General features: G+C 45.4%; 1 protein-coding gene across 2 annotated transcripts in view; it reads left to right on the top strand.

Annotated features, from left to right (window-relative positions):
• Positions 1 to 24,543, top strand: part of efna2a (ephrin-A2a) — a 54,450-nt gene extending 29,907 nt beyond the window's left edge. For both annotated transcript variants that reach the window (XM_053507617.1, XM_053507616.1), the window contains exons 3-5: positions 9,429 to 9,721; positions 19,093 to 19,158; positions 23,298 to 24,543. In XM_053507617.1, the coding sequence (XP_053363592.1) occupies positions 9,429 to 9,721; positions 19,093 to 19,158; positions 23,298 to 23,425 (487 nt within the window). In that variant the 3' untranslated portion in view covers positions 23,426 to 24,543. The remainder of the gene's footprint in view (positions 1 to 9,428; positions 9,722 to 19,092; positions 19,159 to 23,297) is intronic.
• The last annotated feature ends 1,701 nt before the right edge of the window (positions 24,544 to 26,244 follow it).

The following is a 26,244-nucleotide window of genomic DNA, read 5'->3' as shown; positions in this document are numbered from 1 at the left end:
TGACGGGGTCCAACTCCTCCTGAGGGATCCCTGGATGTTCTCTAAACCAACTGTCAGCCCTGATCTCTCCTGGTTCCTGGTTCTTCCCTGGGGTCCAGTGACCACCTCTTTCTCTGGTGGAGCAGCAGCGCTCCTCTCTCTACAGCGTTGTCAGGCTCTTCATGCTGTACCTGAGTGTAATCCCAGCAGAGGAACATCACCGCCACCGCCTGTCCTTGTGACCACATCTTGTGAGGATCAGGACAAGGATTGATAGATAAACAGAGAAGAACTTTTCCAGCTTCATGACTACAGACCAGTACAGGAACTGCGGTAGATCTGATCCACTCAGTCCAGCTGGTGTTCAGGTCATGGCTGTGATGGTCTTCTGAAGCATTTTCAAGCTACTGATTGACTCTGGACCGGTATTCTGTGCATCATCGTCATCCATTCACCAGCGAATCCCTGATCACCAGGACACATGGCCTCGACTTTGATCAATGACCTCAGGCCAGAGGTGCTCTGAGACCACGAATGTGTTTGCTGCTTTCACAGAACTCTAATAACATTTTCACAGTTTTGATGAAGGATCTGGATGGAGAACTCCACTGAGATAAGTTCAGTTCTCATTGACCGGCTCAAAATGATGAAAATGATGATGATGATTTTACTGCTCCTCGTTCCTGACGTCTGTTATTTGTGCAGGTTATTGATCTCTGTGTGACATTATTACATGACCCATGAGGCAGAAACATCAAGCTTCACCCCAGAGCTCATATCACAACTCGATTATTTCTCATGGAAATGCAGAGAAGATTCCTCAGGCTGAAGCTTATGGTTTTTCTGGAGCTGTGCAGCACTAAACAGTAAAAATGCAAGATTATTGTTATAACTTTTTTTTTTTTTTTGATGCTTTAAGGCATCAGGCACCAAAACAAATCGTAGTTATTGATTTTTTGTAATTTTCACCCCTGAAGAATAAAATCCATATTTTGCACTCTGGTTTCAGTCTGTTGCCGTGGGTAACGCAGGGCAGGAAGTAATTGACTCTCATCTGTCACACTCGAAGAGCATGAAGAGATGAGAAGAGACTCTGAGATAGAGTTATACGGTAGCCGTGTGATAGTGACGATGAGAAAATGAAATGTCCACCATCTTCCAGAGATACTCTGAGCTGCCGAAGCGTTTTGGTGTCTGATGATGTTCTTCGGGTTCTTTGTCTTGAACGATGGAAGGCAATCTCACCCTAGGCCTACAGTGATGTCTTTCATGGAAGTCTATTGTTTCCTTTCCTGTGGTTTATCATCACACACTCTGGGATTCTCCTCCCGCTCTTGTCTTCCTTATCTTCCCTTCCTGTTACAACATCAAACACAATTCTATTTTATTTTCATTTGTTTTATTTGTAAACGTCCAATCATTTGTCTTTCAACCCCCGTCATTTAAACTGACGCTATCAAACAGACTTCAAATGAAATCCTTAATTATTCATCATATTTTTCTGGTCTAATGTTCTACCGTCACTTCGATTTCTTTATGAGGTTTTTAATGACTTTGTTGTCGATACGCTGAGTTCCTGCAAACGACTCCGGGCTCTCTGTAGAGCGTTATCGTTTAATAATGAATAAACGCAATTCTTCAGAAATAAACATCCGTCTGAGAATCATGTGTAGGCAGAGACTGTCAGACTGGATGTCTAGATCGTTTAGACCTTTAAACCGACTTTCCTAAATAAAATCTTTAAACTCCTCTGCTTTTACAAATTCTTTAAAAGACTTTAATACAAACCATTTTAATCTTATTTTTTTAATGTCTGCTTTTCCAGCTGACTGAGTGACATTTAAGGCAGGCTCTGAGATGAAGTCGCGGTTCCTGGGGCTCGGTCCGAGACGCCGCCGTGCACTCAGTGTTATTTCAGATTATAATTAAAGCTCAGAATTTAAGGCTCGCTGAACCCCTCCTCTGGACCTCCTCAGGTCTCCAGCGTGTTCCTCACAGGCGGCCTCAGCTCGGGCATTACTGACACTGATGGGGGGGGTGCGTCTATAAAGTTATACAAACTAACTAAAATAATTTTCTCTTTTAATATTTTTGAACATTATTAGTTGTTTCAGACATGCGTAATCACACGGAGAGCCTTATAGCTCCACACAGTTTATATCAGCACACACTCTATACCGCACACACATGATAGCTCCACCCATACTACCAACACTATAACACTATAACACCACCAACACTACAGCTCTGAGCACAATGTAGCACCACCCACATTATGGCTCAAAATACAAATACACTATAGCTACACCTAGCTCCAGCTCCACCTATGCTATAGCTCCACCCACACTATAGCTCCACCCACACTATAGCTCCACCTATGCTATACCTCCACCTACACTATAGCTCCACCCATACAGTACCTCCCCCTACACTATAGCTCCACCCATACAGTACCTCCCCCAACACTATAGCTCCACCCATACAGTACCTCCCCCTACACTATAGCTCCACCCATACAGTACCTCCCCCTACACTATAGCTCCACACGCACTATACCACCACGCCTGTGTTACAGTAGCCCCACCCACTCTACAGCTCCACCCACACTAAAAAAACACATTAGATTACATGTTTTCTCTCCGCCCCAGTGATGTACGAGTGCAGTGTAGCAGCTGTGTTACCGGAGCCGGATGGAGGTTCTCCTGTTCCCTCACGTCGCTCACACTGCTGTTTCAGCAGGAGCTCAGAAGAGCCTCAGACCGGGTCATTTAACCAAAGACGTCATCACAGAGCAGCTTCACAGAAATGTAGAATTTGAGGACAGAATCATGATGAATGAGAAGAGCAGTGCGAAAATGAAGAGCTACATCGTGAAAAGTGCTGTAGCAGAAGAAGAGCGGTGTGATTGAGCCGTCATGAGCTGCGTTATGATGAAGGAGAAGTGCTGAGGTCCTCGTTATGATCCAGTGTATGGTGTGATCTGATCTCAGCACACACTTCATGTCTAAGGAGGTACGATACAGTCTGACGGCTCCTGGGGATGTCAGAGAGATGATCGGATGCTTATCAGACACGTGAGCCAATAATCCCAGTCGACTGTCCGTCAATCATCACCAGCGCCAGCTCACCGGATTTAATTACAGTTTCAGTATGGTTTCATCACTCAATTTAATTAAAGCTCACACACACACACACACACACGGGCATTCATAACACACCATTAAATCCCTCAGCGGCTTCTTTTCTCTCACCGTCATCCATTTCTCTCTAATTCTGTCTAAAGCGCTTTAACTACAGAAACAGAGCGACCTCATTCTGAGCGCTAATTAACTAATGAACACCCGAATGGAGAGGGAGAGGGAAGAGAAAGGGGGAGAGAGAGAAAAAGTGAGAGAGAGAGAGGGGAAGAGAGAAAGGGGGTGAGAGAAAGAGGGGGGAGGGAGAGAGAGAGGGAGAGAGAGAAAGGGAGAGGGGGAGGAAGAGAGAAAGAGAGAGGGTGGGAGAGGGAGAGGGGGCGAAGAGAGGAAGAGAGAGGGAGGGAGAGGGGGAAGAGAGGGGAGAGTGGAGAGAGACAGGGAGAGGGAGAGAGAGAGGGGGAGGGAGAGAGAGAGGGGGGGAGGGAGAGAGAAAGGGGGAAGAAAGGAAGAGAGGGGGGGAGAGAGGGAGGGAGGGGGAGAGAAAGAGGGAGGGAAAGAGAGAGGGGGAGGAGAGAGCAAGAGGGAGGAGAAAGGGGGAAAGAGAGGGAGAAGGAGGGAAAGAGAGAGGGGGAGAAGAGAGCAAGAGGGAGGAGAAAGGGGGAGAGAGAGGGAGAAGGAGGGAAAGAGAGAGAGGGAAAGAGAGAGGGAGAAAGAGGGAGAGAGAGAGGGAGGGAGAGTAAGACAGAATGTGATGATGTGCTAGAGTAAGGCGAGTGATACAGACAGATGTGAGAGCGATAGAGGACAGAAGGAAAGAGAGAAGGAGGAAAAGAGCCGAGCCAGCAAACCTAATTAATGAACTTCAAAAGGAAATATTAAACATGGAGGAGCCAGAAGGAGCGCTCTGGAGTCTCAGGATAAATAATTTACACCCGAGCACTCATCCTGCTCCCCGATACTGAACAAAACTCCAACACACACACACTTACACCAGTATACACACACTGTGTAAAACACACCCACAATTAATAATGTAACACACCAGCACACACTAATACACACAAACATTCACAAAATACACAACAAAGTGGACGAGGGGGGCGTGACGGAGGGGAAGTGGACGAGGGGGTCGTGACGGAGGGGAAGTGGACGAGCGGGGCGTGACGGAGGGGAAGTGGACGAGCGGGGGGGTGACGGAGCGGAAGTGGACGAGCGGGGGGGTGACGGAGCGGAAGTGGACGAGCGGGGGGGTGACGGAGGGTAAGTGGAGGAGCGGGCCGTGACGGAGGGGAAGTGGACAAGGGGGGGGGTGACGGAGCAGAAGTGGACGAGCGGGGGGGTGACGGAGCGGAAGTGGACGAGCGGGGGGGTGACGGAGCGGAAGTGGACGAGCGGACCGTGACGGAGGGGAAGTGGACGAGCGGGGAAGTGGACGAGCGGGGGGTGACGGAGGGCAAGTGAAGGAGCAGGGGGGTGACGGAGGGGAAGTGGAGGAGCGGGCCGTGACGGAGGGGAAGTGGACGAGCGGGGAAGTGGACGAGCGGGCCGTGACGGAGGGGAAGTGGAGGAGCGGGCCGTGACGGAAGGGAAGTGGACGAGCGGGGAAGTGGACGAGCGGGGGGTGACGCAGGGCAAGTGAAGGAGCGGGGGGTGACGGAGGGCAAGTGTAGGAGCGGGGGGGGGGGGGGCGGCGGGGAAGTGGAGGAGGGTGGGTGACGGAGGGGAAGTGGACGAAGGAGTGTTAGAGAGCGGAAGTGAACGAGGAAGTGTGACGGAGAGGAAGTGGACAGGGGAGTGTGAGGGAGGGGAAGTGGACAAGGGGCTATGAGGGAAAGGAAGTGAGTGAGTGGGTGAGTGGGGTGAATAAGGGATGTAACCAGAGGGAAGTTGTCTAGTGGAAGTGGACGAGGGAGCAGGAAGCGCAGAAGACTGTGAGTGAAAGTGTTTTATTTAAAGGGTTGTGAAGGTCACCTCGAGCGCTCCAGTTCCTCATTGAGGTTGCGAGTGTTTTACTGAAGCTGCAGATGAAAGTCAGCAGTGTGGTGTTTGTTCTTCACTCACCTCTCTGACTGCGTTTCCCCCGAGCCCTTCACCCAGACATCAGACATCCATCACACTAAAAACCATCTTTCATTTACAGAACTGCCCCGAGTCTGAGTTTAACAACCGCTCGGATTCGGGGTCCGATTGTTAAAAGACTCGCAGTGAGCTGGAACACAAAGAGACTCCGATGCCCAAACTTTCTAAAACCCCGATGCTTCAGAGCATCAAACGCCCAGATGATCCAATGCTCTGGAACCCAGCACTCCGATGCCCAGATGCCCAGACCCTCTGATGCCCCAATGTGTCTGTGCCCCGAGTGTCAAATACCCTGATGTTTTGATGCTTAGACAATCCGATGCCCAGCCACTTTGACGGGCCGATGCTCTGAATTAATGAATGAAAATAAAGAACAAAAAAAAGAAAAGGAGAACAGCAAAGAAAGATGGAAATTGAAACATGGGGAAATTAACAATTGAATGATTAAACAAAACATAGAGAAAAAGAAAAGTAAAATAAAATTCCATAAGAAAAGATACAGTGAGGAAATAAACTAAACATGAAAAGACTACAGAAGAGCAGAAGTTGGTTCTGCAGTCTGTCGCTCTCACATCGCCACACGGCCTGTAACCGTCTCAGCTTTGCCACCATACATCTGTGACACACTTCCTGTTCAGCTACTGGTGCCAAGAATCAGGTTCCAGGGTTCTGGATTTAGAGAACACACACACACACACACACACAAAAGAACGTAATTTCACGTTTAAAGGGATTAGCGCTGCGGCGGGGATTCCCACGCTGGTGTGAGTTAGCGTTTGTTCAGCCGGAGGAAGACGGGATTCAGTCCCGGGGGGAGTAATGAGGTAACGAGCCCCAGTGCATGCTGGGAGGAGAGAGGCTCCATCAAGACAGCAAACTGCTAATCAGCTCATTAAACTAATAACATTAGGCAGGACTTCGGTGCCTGTGAGTGTTCCTGCGCAGGGAACCTCGTGTCTAATGGAACACAGCCGAAAATCTGAAGTGTGTTTAATCCTGCGGGTTAGGAGCGAAGTGATTATCAGATCATCAGTACAACACACTGAGAGAGAGGGAGAGAGAGAGAGAGCAGACTGGAGAGGAATTAGAAAGAGGAACAGACGGGAAAATGAGAGAGAAAATAAAAGAGGAAATGATGGAGAGAATCTGAGAAAGAAAAGCGATGTGATGCCCAACACGTGCGTCTGTCACTCTGACGTGTGCAGTTCACTCGTCTCTCAGCGTCTCTATGGCCCGGTGGGGGCACTGAGGAACAACAGATACGTCTGAGAGAGAGAGACAGAAACTCATACACATAATAAATAGAAAGAAAAAGAGAATGAGTATGGGAGGAAAGATAAAGACAAGAACAAAATTTAAAAGATGAGAGAAACTAATAAAGGATAATAGAAATAAAAATAAAACATAGAAGAGATGAAAATGTTAAAAAGGAAGAAAGTAATATAGAGAGCAAGAGCGAGGTCTGTCTCTGTGTGTGTGTGTGTGTGTGTGTGTGTGTGTGTGTGTGTGTGAGTCAGTACCCATGCTGTTCTAATCATCTGTTATTGTCCCAGATCCAGAATAAGACTAAAATATATCTGTTTCTGTGTGTGTGTGTGTGTGTGTGTGTGTGTGTGTGTGTGTGTGTGTGTGAAAGACAGAGAGAGAAGACAAGACGGAAACATTTAGGGGTGTAGTGTGTATTAAAAAATTACAAACTTCATCCCCAAAACTCCACCCACAAACTCAATTCTCCATATACTCCACCCAAACCCCACCCTCCTTAAACTCCACCCACAAACCCTCCCCTCCCTAAACTCCACCTACAACCTCAACTCTCCCTAAACTCCACCCACAAACTCAATTCTCCATATACTCCACCCAAACCCCACCCTCCTTAAACTCCACCCACAAACCCTCCCCTCCCTAAACTCCACCTACAACCTCAACTCTCCCTAAACTCCACCCACAAACTCAATTCTCTCCAAACTCCACCCACAAACTCAATTCTCCCTAAACCTAATTTACAAACTCCGCCCTCCATAAACTCCCTATTCTCCACCCACAAACTCTGCTCTCACTAAACTCCGCCCTCCCTAATCTCCACCCACAAACTCCACTTTTCAGGAAAAAAAGGAAGGAAGAAAAATGCTACAGTAAAAAAAAACCCTGGAAATTATTCTTTTTTTTTAATCAGTCATTTATTAAACACATTTTAATGTTTTGCACCACATTGTCAGTTTTTTGTCGTCTACTTTCAAGCTCTTTCTGTTATTCAGATTTACAATACAAACTTGAGTGTAATGTCACAACAAACACCTACACACACACACACACACACACACAATAGATTTCTGATTTTCTTTTTTGTGCATTATCTCGTGACACATCTCACAGCTGTGCTGCAGCGTCGTGTTCAGAAACACAAAAGGAGAAAAACATAAAGCGAGAGCGGAAGAAGAAAGCTCGCTCAGTCGCTCCACACGCCTCTATCTGGGTCATGATTATGCAGAGTGGAGGAGAGAGAGAGAAAGAGAGAGATGGCGTGAAAAGCACAGCGGAATAAACGACTCTCCAGAAACCCGGAGTAAAATCTGATCCATGATTTCATCTTCATCTGTTTTGTGTGTTTCTGTAGCGGCGAGAACAAAGACGATGTTCATCTGCTCTTCATGACTGACACGTCCATTCACTTACACACAAAACATTAATGCAGCGTTGTCATGGTTTCACAAAAAATATGAAACATCCTCATGTAACAGTGAAAAGAGCGACAGACTGAAGTGTTCCTCACATTAGCATGAAGCGGCTCTGCTCTGTTCATTCGCGCAGGGAACATCGTGTGCACTGTCCAGTGTAGCGCCCGCGGGGCAGCGGGGCAGAAGTGTACTGCCCCTGTGATACACCACGTGTGTGTGTTACATTAATCTCTTCAGTGTTAGCAAAAAACAATGTTTTAATTTGTGTTTCAAAAATACGTCAAAAATAAATAATGCTGTGATTTATTGTTATACCCCACCCCCTTATACTCCACCCCCTTATACCCCACCCCCTTAAACTCCATCCCCTCATACTCCACCTCCTTATACCCTACACTGTTACACCTCACTGTTACACCTAACTTTGTTACGCCCCACCCCCTTTTGCCCCACCCCCTTTTGCCCCACCCCCTTATACTCCACCCCCTTATACTCCACCCCTTATACCCCACCCCCTTATACTCCACCCCCTTATACCCCACCCCCTTAAACTCCATCCCCTCATACTCCACCTCCTTATACCCTACACTGTTACACCTCACTGTTACACCTAACTTTGTTACGCCCTACCCCCTTTTGCCCCACCCCCTTTTGCCCCACCCCCTTATACTCCACCCCCTTATACTCCACCCCCTTATACTCCACCTCCTTATACCCCACTCCCTTATACTCCACCCCCTTATACCCCACCCCCTTATACCCCACCCCTTTATACTCCACCCCCTTATACTCCACCTCCTTATACTCCACCCCCTTAAACTCCACCTCCTTATACTCCACCTCCTTATACCCTACACTACCATATTCTTTCTATCTTATGTTCTACCCCAGTTACATTCCCCCTCCTTTATGTTAGAACACATTTCTCCCACTTCACTACCCCGTTCTGCTCCACCCCGCTATGTTACATTGTTATTTTTCTTCCTCGTCATATTTCACCCCTTTACGTCCCCCAGTCATGTACTGCCCTCTTATGTTTCACCCCATTACATTTCACTTTGTTATTTTTCCCCCTATTATGTGGCCTGCTCTTCACGTTCCACCTTGTTACCTCTTCTGTTTCGCCCCATTATGTCCCGCCCTCCATGTTCCACCCCATCAGCCCTGTGCTCCTAACAGAGACAATTATACACACAACATCTTGTTGCACTGTTTCTGAGTTTCCCCCCCTTCAGTGTAGTTTTTCTGTCCTTAGGTGTAGCTCAGGACGTCCTGTTCTGAAGGTCTGAAGGTCTCTGACTGACTGAAGTGTGTATTTTATTATTTAAACATGGTGATCTGGCTTTAGTGCTGTTTTACTTTAAAGCAGAAATCTGGATGAGAGGGACATCTCATCACGCTTGTGGTGGACCACACTGCTCCTGCAGTCAGGTTGCTGACACACACACTTGTGTGTGGATGATGCAAGATGTCTGAAAGACTTAAACAACACCGAATAAAACATAAACGCCGCCTGTTTGAGAGAGCTGACCTCGCGTCTCTTGTTCTTTAACAGGTTCTGGCACGGAGAGTACACCGTCGCCGTGAACATCAACGACTACCTGGACGTGTACTGTCCGTACTACGAGGAGTCGCAGCCGGCGAGCCGGATGGAGCGCTACATCCTGTTCATGGTGAACCACGAAGGCTACGTCACCTGCGAACACCGCATGAGGGGGTTCAAACGCTGGGAGTGTAACCGGCCGCAGAACGTCGACGGCCCGCTGCGCTTCTCTGAGAAGTTCCAGCTCTTTACGCCGTTCTCGCTCGGCTTCGAGTTCCGCCCCGGACACGAGTACTACTACATCTGTAAGTACCCTGACACTGGGGTTAGTCTCCACCTGACCTTCTGTAGACCAGAGACTTCACTCAGGACTACAGCTTACCCAGAATGCAGTTCTGCAATCACGGTTTACAGAATGGTGAATAAAGCGAGTTAAAGGAGCAGGACCCTGTTACAGTAGATATTTAATAACTCGTAATATTATACGAGTGTAGAACACCTTTTATAGAAGTGTAGTATAGCCGGTGTTGCTCGTGTTCCAGGTGAGATGATTTTAGAGATCATGTGAAGTTAGAGGATTGTTTAGAAACCCAGATCATGTGGGCGGGGCTTAAGTCATGCTTTTAGGTGCAGTTTACATAAGTATTAAGAAGAATTTTTTCTTCTGTGTTTTTTTCTTTATGTTCCTTCAGGGGAACTGTTTCATTAACACTCAGGGCTCGTCACAAAACACACAATACACACACACACACACACACACACACACACAATACTCACACACGCTGAGTTGCTTTGCATTAGTCTATTAACACCAAGTCTTTGTTCCACAGAGAGATTGTAGGAGTATTTATTCCCGTTTATCTCTTTACCATGTTTTAGTGATAATTCTGAAGATAAACACTGCAGCAAGAACAAAACAATCAGAAATAAATCCTAAACTCTAATACAGGATGATTTCTCCCTGAAGACATCATTTTCAAGCTCCATTAAACCCCGCCCCCTGATTGACCCCACCCTGACTAAACCATGCCCCCGATTAGACCCTGCCCTTAATTAAACCCCACCTCTGATTAAACCCCACCCAGAGCAAAATCTAGAACATCTGCATTCTCACATTCCATCCCGTCATATTCTTATCTTTAATGTTCTACCCCATCATGTTCTTATTGTTGATCTGCTACTCCATCATGTTCCACCACAGTTTGTTCTTCCCCTTCATGTTCTACCCCATCACATTCCACATCCATAACTTTCAGCCCATCTTTTTACATTCTTGATTTTTTTTCCATGTCACGTTCCACCCTCCTATGTTCCTCCCGAACATTGATCTTCTTAAATACTATTTAATCTCCTGCGGTTAGATGTTCAGTCTGCGGGGTTCTGGGTTTCCCGGAGGCCAAAGTCGTGTCTTCTGTCCAGACAGGAGGACCTGCTGAGCTGCAGATGCTGTCCACCTTCAACATTAGCAATATTTTAGACATTACACCTGTACCCTGCTCGACCGGCGCTGCTGTAGAGAGGAGATCGGAATTCTGCTTTCAATTTTGTTCAGAATGCTTCTTTAAATGATTCTCACATACAGTCGTGTCTCACACGCATGGTGTTCACAACACGCGAAAAACGAAAAGGAAAAAAAGAGAAAGGGAGAGGATGGACGGAACCAAAATTTCAACAAAGTTTAATAGAAAAAAAAGCAAATGAAGACAAGAAAGTTGTGTGAATTGAGTGGCAGAGCGTCGTTATAATCAAATCAATAACGAACACGGCCTCATATGCTGCAATCAATAACGTAGTCAGCCGGAGGATGATGGGATAAAACACGGGCCTTGAAGGGCAGCTAAAAATGAATACAGTAATATTGGGTTTGACTTCATTCTGTGTTTCTTCCTCAGGCCGTGTTCCTCCTCCTCCTCCTCTCTCTCTCTCTCTCTCTCTCTCTCTCTCTCGTGCGTCTCTCAGAGTCTCAGTCGATGCTGGATTTTAGGGTTTAGTTCCCCTGCAGTAACATGTACGTGATCAGATCTGTTCTTTTATTGTGCTAAATTTAGTTTACTCACTTGTTTTAAATGACTGAGCTTTAATTAGAGTAACGCCGGATCCTGATTGGTCACAATGGGTAATAAAGTCTCAGAGTGGCACAGGAGGTTGTTAGTTCGAGGCTCAGCTGCTGTAGCTCGCGCATGTGGAAGGGGCGAATAGCGAAATCCCTCCACCCCCACCCGCCCAAGTGTGTGTTACGCCTCTCCCCACTCCAGTGTCAGTGTCAGTAACAGAGGTCAGAGGTCAAGCTGTATACACACAGTTATAAGCCTGTATTGTGTGAACCGCGCATTGGAACAAGAATACTTTATTTTTTCCCCTGTTACACCAGAGTGAGTGTGTGTGTGTGTGTTTTAGTTTAGTAAGAGACAGATACAAGTCGAGATCAGAAGCCGTCAGAGCCTCAGAGTGACACAGGGACGCGGACGCTGAGGAGTGTTTCACAGTGTTGGAGGTACAGAGACCCGACAGGTCCAGCCTGAGAACACAGATCTGAGAACTACGGCCTAAAACTAAACTCTGTTTAAAAAATAAAACATAAAATTATTATTATTAACAGTTTGTTTTGGTTTTTTTGCACATGCGTAAACATTAGCCATGTTAGCACATCTTACAGTCAAGCACTCCTTTTTTTTTTTTTTTTTTTTAATGCATATTTCCAAGAACACATGCTGCTTTAAACTCGGTATCTCTCCGTCACACTCCAGTCTCTTAAAATTCAGGTTGCGGTTTCACTGAAGCAACACAAAAAGCGCCTCAAGGTCACAATCTGATGCAAGAAGTGTGTCATTAAACGCTTGAATGAGAAACAGAGACAGGGACAGAGATGGATGCAGGCGGTTTCTCAGGTCACGAGCAGGAGAACCCGGACCTTTTACAGCTTTTTATAAAAAGGGAAAAAATGTAGCGGGGGAAAGTTTCAGTCGCTGAACTATTAGCCGTGTTACCCTAGAAAAGTGTTCAATGATTTTATCTCGTCAGATTGTTGGCAAATAAACTAGTGTTTGGAGGCAGAGCTGTAGAACAGTTCGAGTTGATTAGTTTCCTCCAACGGCATGTACACTTTAGTGTTTAGTGTTTTATTCCTCTTTTACATCACAGCAGCTTCCAGACACTTACAGCGTTCTACTCATTACACAATGACTTGATCCAGCTGTTTCACTTGGATTTTATGCTACTGTTTAAACCCGGACTTGTGCTGAATCCAGGCCGAGGATCCTGGCTCGGAGCTCACCGCAGTCGTGAGCATCATGAACAACAGCGAGTGGAACATCTGATCTTTGAAAACCGATGGATCAGATGGTCACCAACCTGCAGGAGACACACTCATTCACCAACACCACTTCCACAATACAGGAACTGGGCTGGGAGTTACCGCCACGTCCCCCATACAGTCCTGACCGCGCTCCAAGACATTTACGCAGGTTAGAGTCATTAAGGGAGTTCCTGAGAGGCCGGCGTTTTAGACATAAAGCACCCAGTCCGAGAAAACTTTCTACCTTAATGGTGTCCAAGCTCTAGTGAGACACTGGGATAAGTGCATTAGTGTATCAGGGGATTATATAGAGAAATAAAGGGAGTGTTTACTCTCAGGTCTGTGTTCTGTTATTCTCTACAATCAAAAGTCCCGCTTTGACTCGAGCGCCCTTGCTAGTTTGGATATTTTCATAAGGCTTTGTGTTAAATAACATTAGGTTAGTTTTGGTTTCCCTTTCCTGAAGAACCCCGAGTAACAGTCAGATAACGAGGGAGTTCCCATTCTCCGTGATGTTGTATCAGCACTAAACACTGGTTTTCTCCTCCCTCTCTCCCTCTCTCTCTCTCTCCCTCTCTCTCTTTAGTGAAGTGTAGTGAACTCCTCTGTGAACTCCTCTGTCCTGAGGATGTCAGAAACCTTCACCTCACAGTCAGACGAGAACCCAGTGTGAAATTCCTGCCAGTTCTGCTTCCTTTACGTCTCCTTAGCTTCATGCGTCTGTTTTAATTTTTCATTAATCTGTTTAGCGCGCGCTGTACACGCACCCGTGAATGACCCGTTACTACGGAAACGCTAACGTATCAAAGCAAGCGCATCAATATAAACCTGTAACACCTTCTGGTCAATCAGTACATGAACCATCAGAACGTGACACGTGACTCAAAAAGTTAATCATGAGAAGACGGTTGCTAGGCAACCGGATGTCGAGTAAAAGCTAGCTAATATCTGACGCTAATGACCGAGCTAGCGATCACACGCCTGCCGGTTCTGTCCTGCAGACAGGAGGAATGGAAATGAAAGAGAATCCGTTACATCTGATATCTAATGTTCTCTCTGATATTCCATCTAGATTATTTGCTGAACTCAGCCTGACACACACACACACACACACACACACACCAGGTCTCAGATTAGCGGCTCTCTGACTTCTACTTTTGAGACGTGTAACCTGAGACGGATCAAGAGTAAATTCACATGTTTAAAGTCTGATCAGGAAAACGAGCCGCTGTAGATCGGACCAGAGAGATCGGACACACGTTTCATCATCTTAGGAACGAATTGTTCACCGTTCATGAGTCAGGACTTGGACTATCTGCTAGAAGAATCCCCCTGACGTGAGCCAGTGAGGAACCGAGACTGTGTTTCTCAGTGCTTTAGGTTTTTTCCGTCCTGACGTATCGTCTCTCTCTCTGATTTATCGTCCCTTCCTGCAGAGACAATCCATTTCCAGAGGAAATCACTTTACACCCGCGAGTCCGTCTGACCTCTTCACAATCACATCAACTGTAAGACTCAGATATTTTGTTCCTTCTGGGCGAAATTGCTCTGACCTTCTCCAGCTCAGCTGCTGTCATTTAAAACGTCCCATCATGCACTTCTTCCCCTTGCAAAATTACAGCAGGAGAAGCAGAGCAGATGGAGTCGGATCACGGTGAGTCTCTCGCGTTACACTCCGTCATTCCGCTCACGTCCGAGTATCGACTCTCTGTGATTTAGAGTAATAACCATTTTCTCCATTATTCTCCGCTCGGCGGTGTTGGATGTGACCTGCGATGATGATGATGATGATGATGATGATTAAATTATTGCAGTCAGTGCAGTACTATGAACCTGCGCTACACTCAGAGCGGCTGATAAAGAGAACTAATCAACGCCTTCTGTCCAATCAAAGCACAGAACTCAGCCTCGCTTCTCACTTAAAGCTATTAAATATTCTTCTTTGTCTTTCGGTGGTTCACTTCCACAGCGAATCATCTGCCTCCATCTAACCCTATCCTCTGCATCCTCTTCTCCCACCCCAACTAACTTCATGTCCTCTCTCACTGCATCCATAAATCTCCTCTTTGATCTTCCTCTAGACCTCCTGCCTGGCAGTTCCAACCTCAGCATCCTTCTACCGATATCTTCACCATCTCTCCTCTGAACATGTCCAAACCACCTCAATCTTATCAAGTTATCATTTGATTAATGCAAAAGAACTTAAATAAGTTTTGCACATAAACTACCAGCAAACTAAATTGCAACTGTATTTTACCCACAGTTTTGTCCCTGATTTAGTCGTATATACTTTCCGCCCCTCACTAGGGGGCTCCCACCGCGCTGAGAGAGCTCGGCCAATCAAACTAATCGCGATCTCTAGCGACGATAGGGCGAGCACTTTACAACAGTTTTATCACAAAAATTACATTAAATAGTGTACAGGGGTAATTAATAAAAGTCCAAGACACTATATGCGATGGAGCAGTGACCACGGTTACCGTAGCAACTTCTATCTGTACATGGATGAACAGTTAAAGAACAACATAGAAATGTCAACTCTGTCTCAGCCAAACTGCAACTGATACACATCAACAGTACGGCTAGTCAAACCGTCTACTAGCTAATTTTGAACGAGGCTATTAAAGCACACCTTCTGACCAGTCAGAATCCAGAACACCAGCGTGGTGTAAAGACCGTCACCCCGTCTCCTGTCCATCATCAGTCTTTAAACTCGGCCAGTCCTCGGTTTTGTGACTGAAAGCTCACGCTGTCCTGCCTTCAGCCTCGCTGCATGATTTTAAGGAGGATTTGAGATATTTTTGCTTGGAAGGTTTGAAGTTCAAGGCTGCTCTGTCCCCCGGGGGGCGACACTGAGGAGAGGAGAGGAGAGTGGAGTAGAGTTTTGATTGTGTGCTGATAAAAGAGCCGTCCATTGCTGAGGCTTTACCCCTAATACCCAGCCCCTTTCTTATATGCACTATACCCCCCTCACATGCACCGCCACCCCCCCCCCACCCCCCCCACCCCACCGCAGCCGTCCTCACACTATAAGTATTGATGAGATTTTGACAGGCGTCCGTCGAGGTCGACCGCTCTCCAACGAACCACAGACACACTGAATGCACAATGACCTCTGAGAGTGTGTGTGTGTGTGTGTGTGTGTGTGTGTGTGTGTGTGTGTGAGAGAGAGAGAGTGAGAGACAGTCTGAAAGTGAGAAGCAGAGCATTTTTTTACACCAAAAGAAAACTGAAAAAAAAAAACAAAGAATAAAAGAACAAAGAACCAAAAACAAAAAATCTCTTAAAGCCGTCAGTCAGTCAGAAGGAAGAGGGTGAGATCTAAACTTCAGCTCTTTATTTGATTTTATAAAATATTTGAAAAAGTCACTCAATTTAAACTTCCCAAAAAATGCAGAGGGACAACTGTTTTTTTTTTTTTTCCCCCAAATATATCTTTCTTAAAAACCTGAGAGTGAGAAAAGGTGTTAATGTTGATGAGCAAAGTGACGGAGTTAATAAGAGGAAGAGCGAGAAAGAGACAGAGAGAATAAAAACACCATCAGTGTCATGCACGGGGGGGGGGACACAGGACATAAGTGTGGACTCTTTTATTTAACCCAAATACACTCAGACAGGACGCTGTACACACACACACACACACACACTAAACAACAAAGCGAACACACGGAGTCTGAGCTGCAGCACTGGTTCTACACCCGTGTTAACACAAACGTTACTGTAAGAGTTTGAGGCGTCTGGACGAGCGTGTCTGTGAGCCGGAGCTCCCTCTATAGAGAGATAGAGAGAGGACAGGAGGGCTGTAAGGGGCTTGGAGTGGGTGGAGAGAGGAAGACCTCAGAACCAGGCCAGGATGCCAGCACGATGCCACACAATGGCACTGGCACAACGTCCTCAAAGTCATGCAGGGCCAATGGTACAACATCATCATGACTAGAGTACAGAGCAGACATGACATCATTACGGGGGCCCTGAAGTGCAAAACAAATTAACAAAACTCAAAACAAAAAAACAAAACTTAAAACAAAATAACAAATTTAAAAACAAAATAACAAATTCAAAAACAAAATAACAAATTCAAAAACAAAATAACAAATTCAAAAACAAAATATCAAAACCCAAAACAAAGTAAGAAAACCCAAAACTAATTTGTTATTTTGTTTTGGGTTTTGTTGTTTTGTTTTTGTTTTTGTTATTTTGTTTGAAAAACCTTACCGCTGATTGGACGAGACATATGTCGCTCAGTATATACAGGAAGTACTGTAGTAGCCGTAGATTCGTGTGTGTATGAATGTGCAAACGTGTCCTGTCCTTATTGTGGTTTCAAATATGGCGTTCTTACGGTGGCCCTGAAGTCAGTTTTGTTTTTTGTTTTTTTTAACTTCACAGCCACCGTAGTTTAAAGTGAAGCAGAACACACAAGAAACAACGATAGAGAAACAAGTTCCTACTTCCTGTATATCTTAAGTGACAGATGTCTCGTCCAATCAGCGGTAAGAATTTCGTTCGCAAACTTTACCTACCTTTTCTGGTTTGTATCTGACTGGCTGAGAAGTGCAATACAAATTAGCAAAACTCAAAAACAAAAACAAAAACAGAACCCAAAACTAAATAACAAATTAGTTTTGGGTTTTGTTATTCTGTTTTGGGTTTTGATATTTTGTTTTTGAATTAGTTATTTTCTTCTCCCTTTTGTTAATTTGGTTTTAAATTTGTTATTTTCTTTTCGGATTTGTTGTTTTGTTTTTAGTTTTGTTATTTTGTTTTTTAATTTATTTTATTTTCAGTTTTGTTAATTTGTTTTGCACCGTACATCATTAAGGCTAGGTTCTGAAGCAAACATGACCTTTTAGAAAGATGGTTAGCTGCAAAGCATGAATGGGTTTAGTTATGCAGTGAAATGCTTGGACAACTGCCCGTGACCTTAAAAAGAACTGGGCATACATCGGGTAGAGCGTGGCATGACTTGGGCATAGCGGGCATGACTCGGGCATGGCTGTTTTACGGGCTCCAGCATGACAGACACCTCCAGTGTGCCAGCAGTACAGTTCGGTTCATGGCCACATGCGGGTGATGTCGTCCTCCTCTCTGCACCCGCTGAGATACGGCACAGGATCCTCATCACTCCGAACATCTCGGCTCCTGTCTGGCTCATCGAGACGCTGCTCTCACACACGACGTCTACCATCATAAAGAGCGTGCAAAGAAAGAAGAAAGAAGAGAATGAAAAGAAGGAACAGAAGAAAAGAATGAAAATGATTCACAAACAGTTCCTGATTGAAGCTGCTGAAAATAAAAAAACAGGCAGGTGAGGTAAAGAGAAAAAAAAGGAAAAAAATACTGTGTGAAACAGTAAACAAGAAAAAAAGGAAAGAAGGAAATGTGGGGAAAAAGAAAAGGAAGAGTATGATTTCGGAAATCTGTCTAATTCAGTAATCACATCAATAACTGATTATTAAATAGCAGTTTTCTTTCCTTCCTCTCTAACTTTTCCTTTATCTGTTCCACAGTATTCACGCTATCTTCATTTGTATTAGAATGTTTATATTTTTTGCTTTTCCTCCTTCTTTTCCTCATTTATAGTTTTTTTTTTCCTTTCTTGTTTTCTTTATCTCACACACACACGATTAGCTGTTTATGGGGCGACTTTCAGTAATCAGCTGATGTTGTGTCCGTTAGCTCTGAGCTCACACTTCACACTGATCATTAATATTTTAATTCTTTCAGTTTTAATAAAAACCAAAAAGTGACTGGTTTTGACCCTGTGTGCCGTGTGTGTGTGTGTGTGTGTGTGCGTGTGTGTGTGTCTGTGAAACTGTACTTTCTGATGCTCTTTATGTCTGAAACACCAGGAGTGTGAACGCAGAGGAATACTTTAGACGTGAGCGCGGTTTCTCTCTCCGCCGCGGTGAGGACACGGATTAAATCATCTGTTCAGAGCGCGGTATTAAAGTCCTGACAGTAATCTGTGGAGGTGAGGAAAGTAATTAGCGGCGTGAGGATAATTAGTATGATGGTTTCACTCTGATTTAATAACCGTAAGTGGAATATTAAACTCTCCGACCTGAAGCTTCAGCTTCTCCCTCCTCACTGTTACACTGTGCTCACACTGGAGACTCCTTACACTGGGGTTAGTACGAGGGAGATTCATCTGTTTATCATCAGTGGAGCGTGCTCTGTACACGCCCCTGTGAGTGAGCTGTTCCTACGGAAACCATAAGAACATATTAAAGTGAGCACATTAATAGAAAGCTGCACTGCTGTCAGAGCTGCTGTTATAGAGAACCAATCAACACCTCCTGACCAATCAGACACGCGGGGGGCGGGGTTAAAGCACTGTGCTGTTAGTTAACGGTTGTTGATGTGTTGTGTGTGTTTCAGCGTCTCCTCACCCCAATCACGCTGGAAAGCCCTGCTTGAAGTTGAAGGTTTATGTGAAACCAGCAGGTGAGTTCCCGTGTCGGTTCTCCACAGGAAAATGACCCTAAGTAACCCCAGACTGGGATTAAACACACTCTGTCCCGGCTCAGGGCGCATCAGCCGTGTGCAGTGTTGATGTACATGTACACAACCTACACACCTCTACACAACCGACACACCTCTACACAACCAACACACCTCTACACACCTCTACACAACCGACACACCTCTACACAACCAACACACCTCTACACACCTCTACACACCTCTACACAACCGACACACCTCTACACACCTCTACACAACCGACACACCTCTACACACCTCTACACAACCGACACACCTCTACACACCTCTACACAACCGACACACCTCTACACACCTCTACACAACCGACACACCTCTACACACCTCTACACACCTCTACACAACCGACACACCTCTACACACCTCTACACACCTCTACACAAACTACACACCTCTACACAACCGACACACCTCTACACACCTGTTCACAACCTACACAACTCTACACAACCTACACATCTGTACACACCTCTACAGATTTATACACAACCTACACACCTGTACACATCCTACACACCTGTACACATCCTACACACCTGTACACACCTCTACACACCTGTACACAACCTACACACCTGTACACAACCTACACACCTCTACACACCTCTACACACCTGTACACACCTGTACACAACCTACACACCTCTACACACCTGTACACACCTGTAGACAACCTACACATCTGTACACGCCTCTACACAACCTACACATCTGTACACACCTCTACACACCTGTACACAACCTACACATCTGTACACACCTCTACACAACCTACACACCTCTAAACAACCGACACACCTCTACACACATCTACACAACCGACACACCTCTACACACCTGTTCACAACCTACACATCTGTACACACCTCTACACACCTCTACACACCTGTACACAACCTACACATCTGTACACATCTGTACACTCCTCTACACACCTGTACACACCTGTACACAACCTACACACCTCTACACAACCTACACACCTCTACACACCTCTACACACCTGTACACAACCTACACATCTGTACACATCTGTACACTCCTCTACACACCTGTACACACCTGTACACAACCTACACACCTCTACACTCCTCTACACACCTCTACACAACCGACACACCTCTACACACCTCTACACAACCGACACACCTCTACACACCTCTACACAAACTACACACCTCTACACAACCGACACACCTCTACACACCTGTTCACAACCTACACACCTCTACACAACCTACACATCTGTACACACCTCTACAGATTTATACACAACCTACACACCTGTACACATCCTACACACCTGTACACATCCTACACACCTGTACACACCTCTACACACCTCTACACACCTGTATACAACCTACACACCTGTACACAACCTACACACCTCTACACACCTGTACACAACCTACACACCTCTACACACCTGTACACACCTCTACACACCTTTACACACCTGTACACAACCTACACACCTGTACACAACCTACACACCTCTACACACCTGTACACACCTCTACACACCTCTACACACCTGTACACACCTGTACACAACCTACACACCTCTACACACCTGTACACACCTGTAGACAACCTACACACCTCTACACACCTGTACACACCTGTAGACAACCGACACATCTGTACACGCCTCTTCACAACCTACACATCTGTACACACCTCTACACACCTGTACACAACCCACACACCTCTACACACCTCTACACACCTCTACACAACCGACACACCTCTACACACCTGTTCACAACCTACACATCTGTACACACCTCTACACACCTCTACACACCTGTACACATCCTACACACCTGTACACAACCTACACACCTGTACACAACCTACACACCTCTACACACCTTTACACACCTGTACACAACCTACACACCTGTACACAACCTACACACCTCTACACACCTGTACACACCTCTACACACCTCTACACACCTGTACACACCTGTACACAACCTACACACCTCTACACACCTGTACACACCTGTAGACAACCTACACACCTCTACACACCTGTACACACCTGTAGACAACCGACACATCTGTACACGCCTCTTCACAACCTACACATCTGTACACACCTCTACACACCTGTACACAACCTACACACCTCTACACACCTCTACACACCTCTACACAACCGACACACCTCTACACACCTGTTCACAACCTACACATCTGTACACACCTCTACACACCTCTACACACCTGTACACAACCTACACATCTGTACACATCTGTACACTCCTCTACACACCTGTACACACCTGTACACAACCTACACACCTCTACACAACCGACACACCTCTACACAACCGACACACCTCTACACACCTCTACACACCTCTACACAACCGACACACCTCTACACACCTCTACACAACCTACACACCTCTACACAACCGACACACCTCTACACACCTCTACACACCTCTACACAACCGACACACCTCTACACACCTCTACACAACCTACACACCTCTACACAACCGACACACCTCTACACACCTCTACACAACCTACACACCTCTACACAACCGACACACCTCTACACACCTCTACACACCTCTACACAACCTACACACCTCTACACAACCGACACACCTCTACACACCTGTTCACAACCTACACACCTCTACACAACCTACACATCTGTACACACCTCTACAGATTTATACACAACCTACACACCTGTACACATCCTACACACCTGTACACAACCTACACACCTCTACACACCTGTACACAACCTACACATCTGTACACACCTCTACACACCTCTACACACCTCTACACACCTCTATACATCTGTACACACCTGACACACCTCTACACACCTGTACACAACCTACACATCTCTACACACCTCTACACACCTCTACACACCTCTACACAACCTACACATCTTTACACACCTGTACACACCTGTACACACCATTACACACCTCTACACAACCTCTACACCTCTACACAACCTCTACACCTCTACACACCTCTACACAACCTCTACACCTCTACACACCTCTACACAACCGACACACCTCTACACACCTCTACACAACCTCTACACCTCTACACACCTCTACACAACCTCTACACCTCTACACACCTCTACACAACCGACACACCTCTACACACCTCTACACAACCTACACACCTCTACACAACCGACACACCTCTACACACCTGTTCACAACCTACACACCTCTACACACCTCTACACAACCTACACACCTCTACACAACCTACACATCTGTACACACCTCTACAGATTTATACACAACCTACACACCTCTACACACCTCTACACACCTGTACACAACCTACACACCTCTACACAACCGACACACCTCTACACACCTGTACACAACCTACACATCTGTACACACCTCTACACACCTCTACACACCTGTACACACCTGTACACAACCTACACACCTCTACACAACCTACACACCTCTACACACCTGTAGACAACCTACACATCTGTACACGCCTCTACACAACCTACACATCTGTACACACCTCTACACACCTCTACACACCTCTACACAACCTACACACCTCTACACACCTGTACACACCTGTACACAACCTACACACCTGTACACACCTCTACACACCTCTACACACCTGTACACACCTCTACACACCTGTACACACCTGACACACCTCTACACACCTGTACACAACCTACACATCTGTACACACCTCTACACACCTCTACACAACCTACACATCTTTACACACCTGTACACACCTCTACACACCTCTACACACCTCTACACATCTGTACACACCTCTACACAACCTACACATCTGTACACACCTCTACACACCTCTACACAACCTACACATCTGTACACACCTCTACACACCTCTACACAACCTACACATCTGTACACACCTCTACACACCTCTACACACCTCTACACAACCTACACACCTCTACACACCTCTACACACCTGCTTCAGGTCAGAGCCTTATTTTACTTTCTCTCCCCCTCCCCCGCCCCCACACTTCCCCTCCCCCGCCCCTCCCCCCACAGACGGTTCAGCGTTCGAGTCTCCGGAGCCGTTCCTGATCGACCGGAGCCCCGCTCTTAAGCTCCGCCTCTGCTTCATACTGCTCTCAGTGGCTGCGTCGAGGCTGATGGTGATGATGATGATGATGTGAATGTACAGTTTGCAGGATTATTCCCTCATTTTTGCCCCTCAGGGAAGTGTTTCTGCCCCCGATCTGCCCCACAGGTGCTAATGAGCACTAAAGCTAAAACGCTAAAGAACGGTGCGGTCTGACACCGAGGAACAAAACGGATTATAAGCTTTTCTCGGCTTTGACGTGATGCATGGATACAAACAGAGCGACATGAAATTGAAAAGCCAATTTGAAACGGACGTTTTTCTGATTTCCCACTTTTGTCTCGGCTCTGAGTGTCGTCCCCCATCATGACACCAGATGACTACATCCTGATCGCTTTCCTTTTTTTTTTTTTTGGAAGATTTGAGAACCAGCACTTATAAAACCCTAGCTGTAGACGTCTTCACGTGCATGTGAAACACTGTGAGGGAAACGAATCTTAATTAAGATTCTTTATTAATACTCGATTTTTATTGGTGATCAGTTGGAGGACGCTGCATCCACGCTGCAGATGTTGTTGATTCGGGAAGGAAAAGGAAGCGACTGTGTTTTGTCTCTGTTTGAGGTGAAACTCTTCACTGAGCTCAGAAACACGCCGTTTTTTTGGATTATGTTTCATGTTATTTTTGTAGCGTTTAAAAGCGGCATTAATTATTTATGTGACACGGGGAAAGGGTTTTTAGTGTCTCGTGTGTCGGTGAATCAGCAGCTCTGTGGAACTCGCTCTCCTTCAGCATGTGTTGGGCGTCGGCCGGCTTTAAAGTCTCACGTTACGGTAAACGCCGAAGCTCTCGGCCCGGGTTACGGCATCCTCTCCATATTATAAACAGGTGCAGTGACGATGGTTTTTCACACTTTCATGCCTGTCAGGTACCAGTGACCCTAAGAAGACGGCTCACTCTGTGCTGCCTAGTTAGGGAACCTACAAAGGGTTTGTGATGATATTTTAGTGTGTGTATCATGATATATCAGCACATCCCTGCCTTCAGTACCTTAAAGTGTTTGATGTCTAAAAAAAACACGCCCAACGTGCCCATATGCCCCCACATGCAATACCCACTACTCTCTTCCGTGTTCTGTTTTTCATGCAAGCTTTTGTACAGTACAGCCATCTTTCTTTGTGCAAAATGGAGAGAATGAAATAAAAAATAAAATAATTTGTCTACAAAATGCCATGTCTGTGTTAATATATACATTATACAGCGTTCAAATTACTCTCCTAATACTTTATTATTATAGAGTATTTCGCGCACGCATGTGTGTGTGTGTGTGTGTGTGGTATCTGGCATCAAGCCATCAGCAGCAGATCCTTTAAGTCCTGTAAGTGTGTGAGGTGGAGCCTCCATGGATCAGACGTGTTTCTCCAGGACGTCCCACAGACACTCGATCGGCTTGAGATCTGGAGAATTGGGAGGCGGAGTCAACACCTCAAACTCTTGGTCATGCTTCTCAAACGCTTAATGAACATTGCGTGCAGGATCAGGACGCATTATTCTTCTGAAAGACGTGTTTTGGTGGAGGACACGGGACAGCATGGACACCCTGACTGCTCTGCAGCTACGCAGCTCCAGACAACAACAAACTCCAATTCCTGGACCTGCACGATTAATCGGAAAAAAAACACCCCGATCTCGATTCACACACACATACGATCTGATTTCTGAGTGACGGTATTTTACCTGCGTGTGTTTCTCTACATTCAGATCAGCTGCAGTCACGTGTTTACGTATTTACAGACAGTGAAACACAAAACACCATTAAATCACCAATCAGGACAGAGCTGAGCACATGATTTACTTATTCTGTACAATTTAATCACTTCTCAACTCTCTTCCTCATTTACGGCGTTCCGCTGTCACTCACATGACGTGTAACAAGGGGGTGGAGCTAGTCCTGCTTACCAGTAATCGGGAGTTGGGGTCTTACGCTGGTATTCTCAGGACAAAAACTGATTTTATTCTTGTTCACTTGTCAGTGGGTTTAATATTATGGGTGATCAGTGTGTATAGTTTAAATGTTTAGTAACATTACTGGTGCTTTTCTAAAAAAAAAAATATATATATATATATATATATATTTATATATATTATGCAACAATAAATGATAAAATATTTAAACTAGAACTACATTTTATACAGAACAACTAAAAACTACAGCTTTTAGTTTCAAATTCAGCTGAATAAAAAAAATAATCTAAAAAAGTTACACTTTTTTTTTTACAATAAATAATCATGTAATGCTAGATATCAGACAATACTGAGCTAAAACCTTCAGAAAATGCGAAAAGAAAAAAAGCAGATTCAGCGCTACAGAGTACAAAACCAAAACTTTATACAAGCTAAAAAAGTAGAAAACAGGAAGCTATGCTAACTTGAATTTTTTTTTTTTTAAATAAAGTAAAAAATGTTAGCATGCTAATTGAGAATTAAGCTAGCTAAGCGAAAAAGGCGCTCAGATTAGCAGTGTTCTCAGAATCATAAGCTAATCTTAGCATCTAGCACATTATGTCATTTTTAGGTTTATATAATAAGTTGGAAATATAAACAGATTTTCAAATAAAACCTGCAGTTTTTCCCTGTAGAGCTTCAGTTAGAAACGTAAAATATTTTATTATATGATGCATTCTGTATTTTATTCAGATCTTGAAATAAAATCCCTTCCCCTCATTGTGCACCCCCCCATACCCCCCCCCCTCCCTTTGGGACGTGTAATAGCCTTGTGGTAATGCCAGTCTGATAACGTTTCTCCCAGTGAGTGTAATGATCCTGAATTAATCAATGATACAAACCACTCTGCTATAAATATAAATATATAAATATATAAATACAATCAGTGATGTGCGCAGACATTCTGCA

The sequence above is a fragment of the Clarias gariepinus genome, chromosome 11 (genome assembly GCF_024256425.1).
Source record: "Clarias gariepinus isolate MV-2021 ecotype Netherlands chromosome 11, CGAR_prim_01v2, whole genome shotgun sequence".
Lineage (NCBI taxonomy): Eukaryota > Metazoa > Chordata > Actinopteri > Siluriformes > Clariidae > Clarias > Clarias gariepinus.
This window is presented reverse-complemented; position numbering and strand designations above follow the sequence as displayed.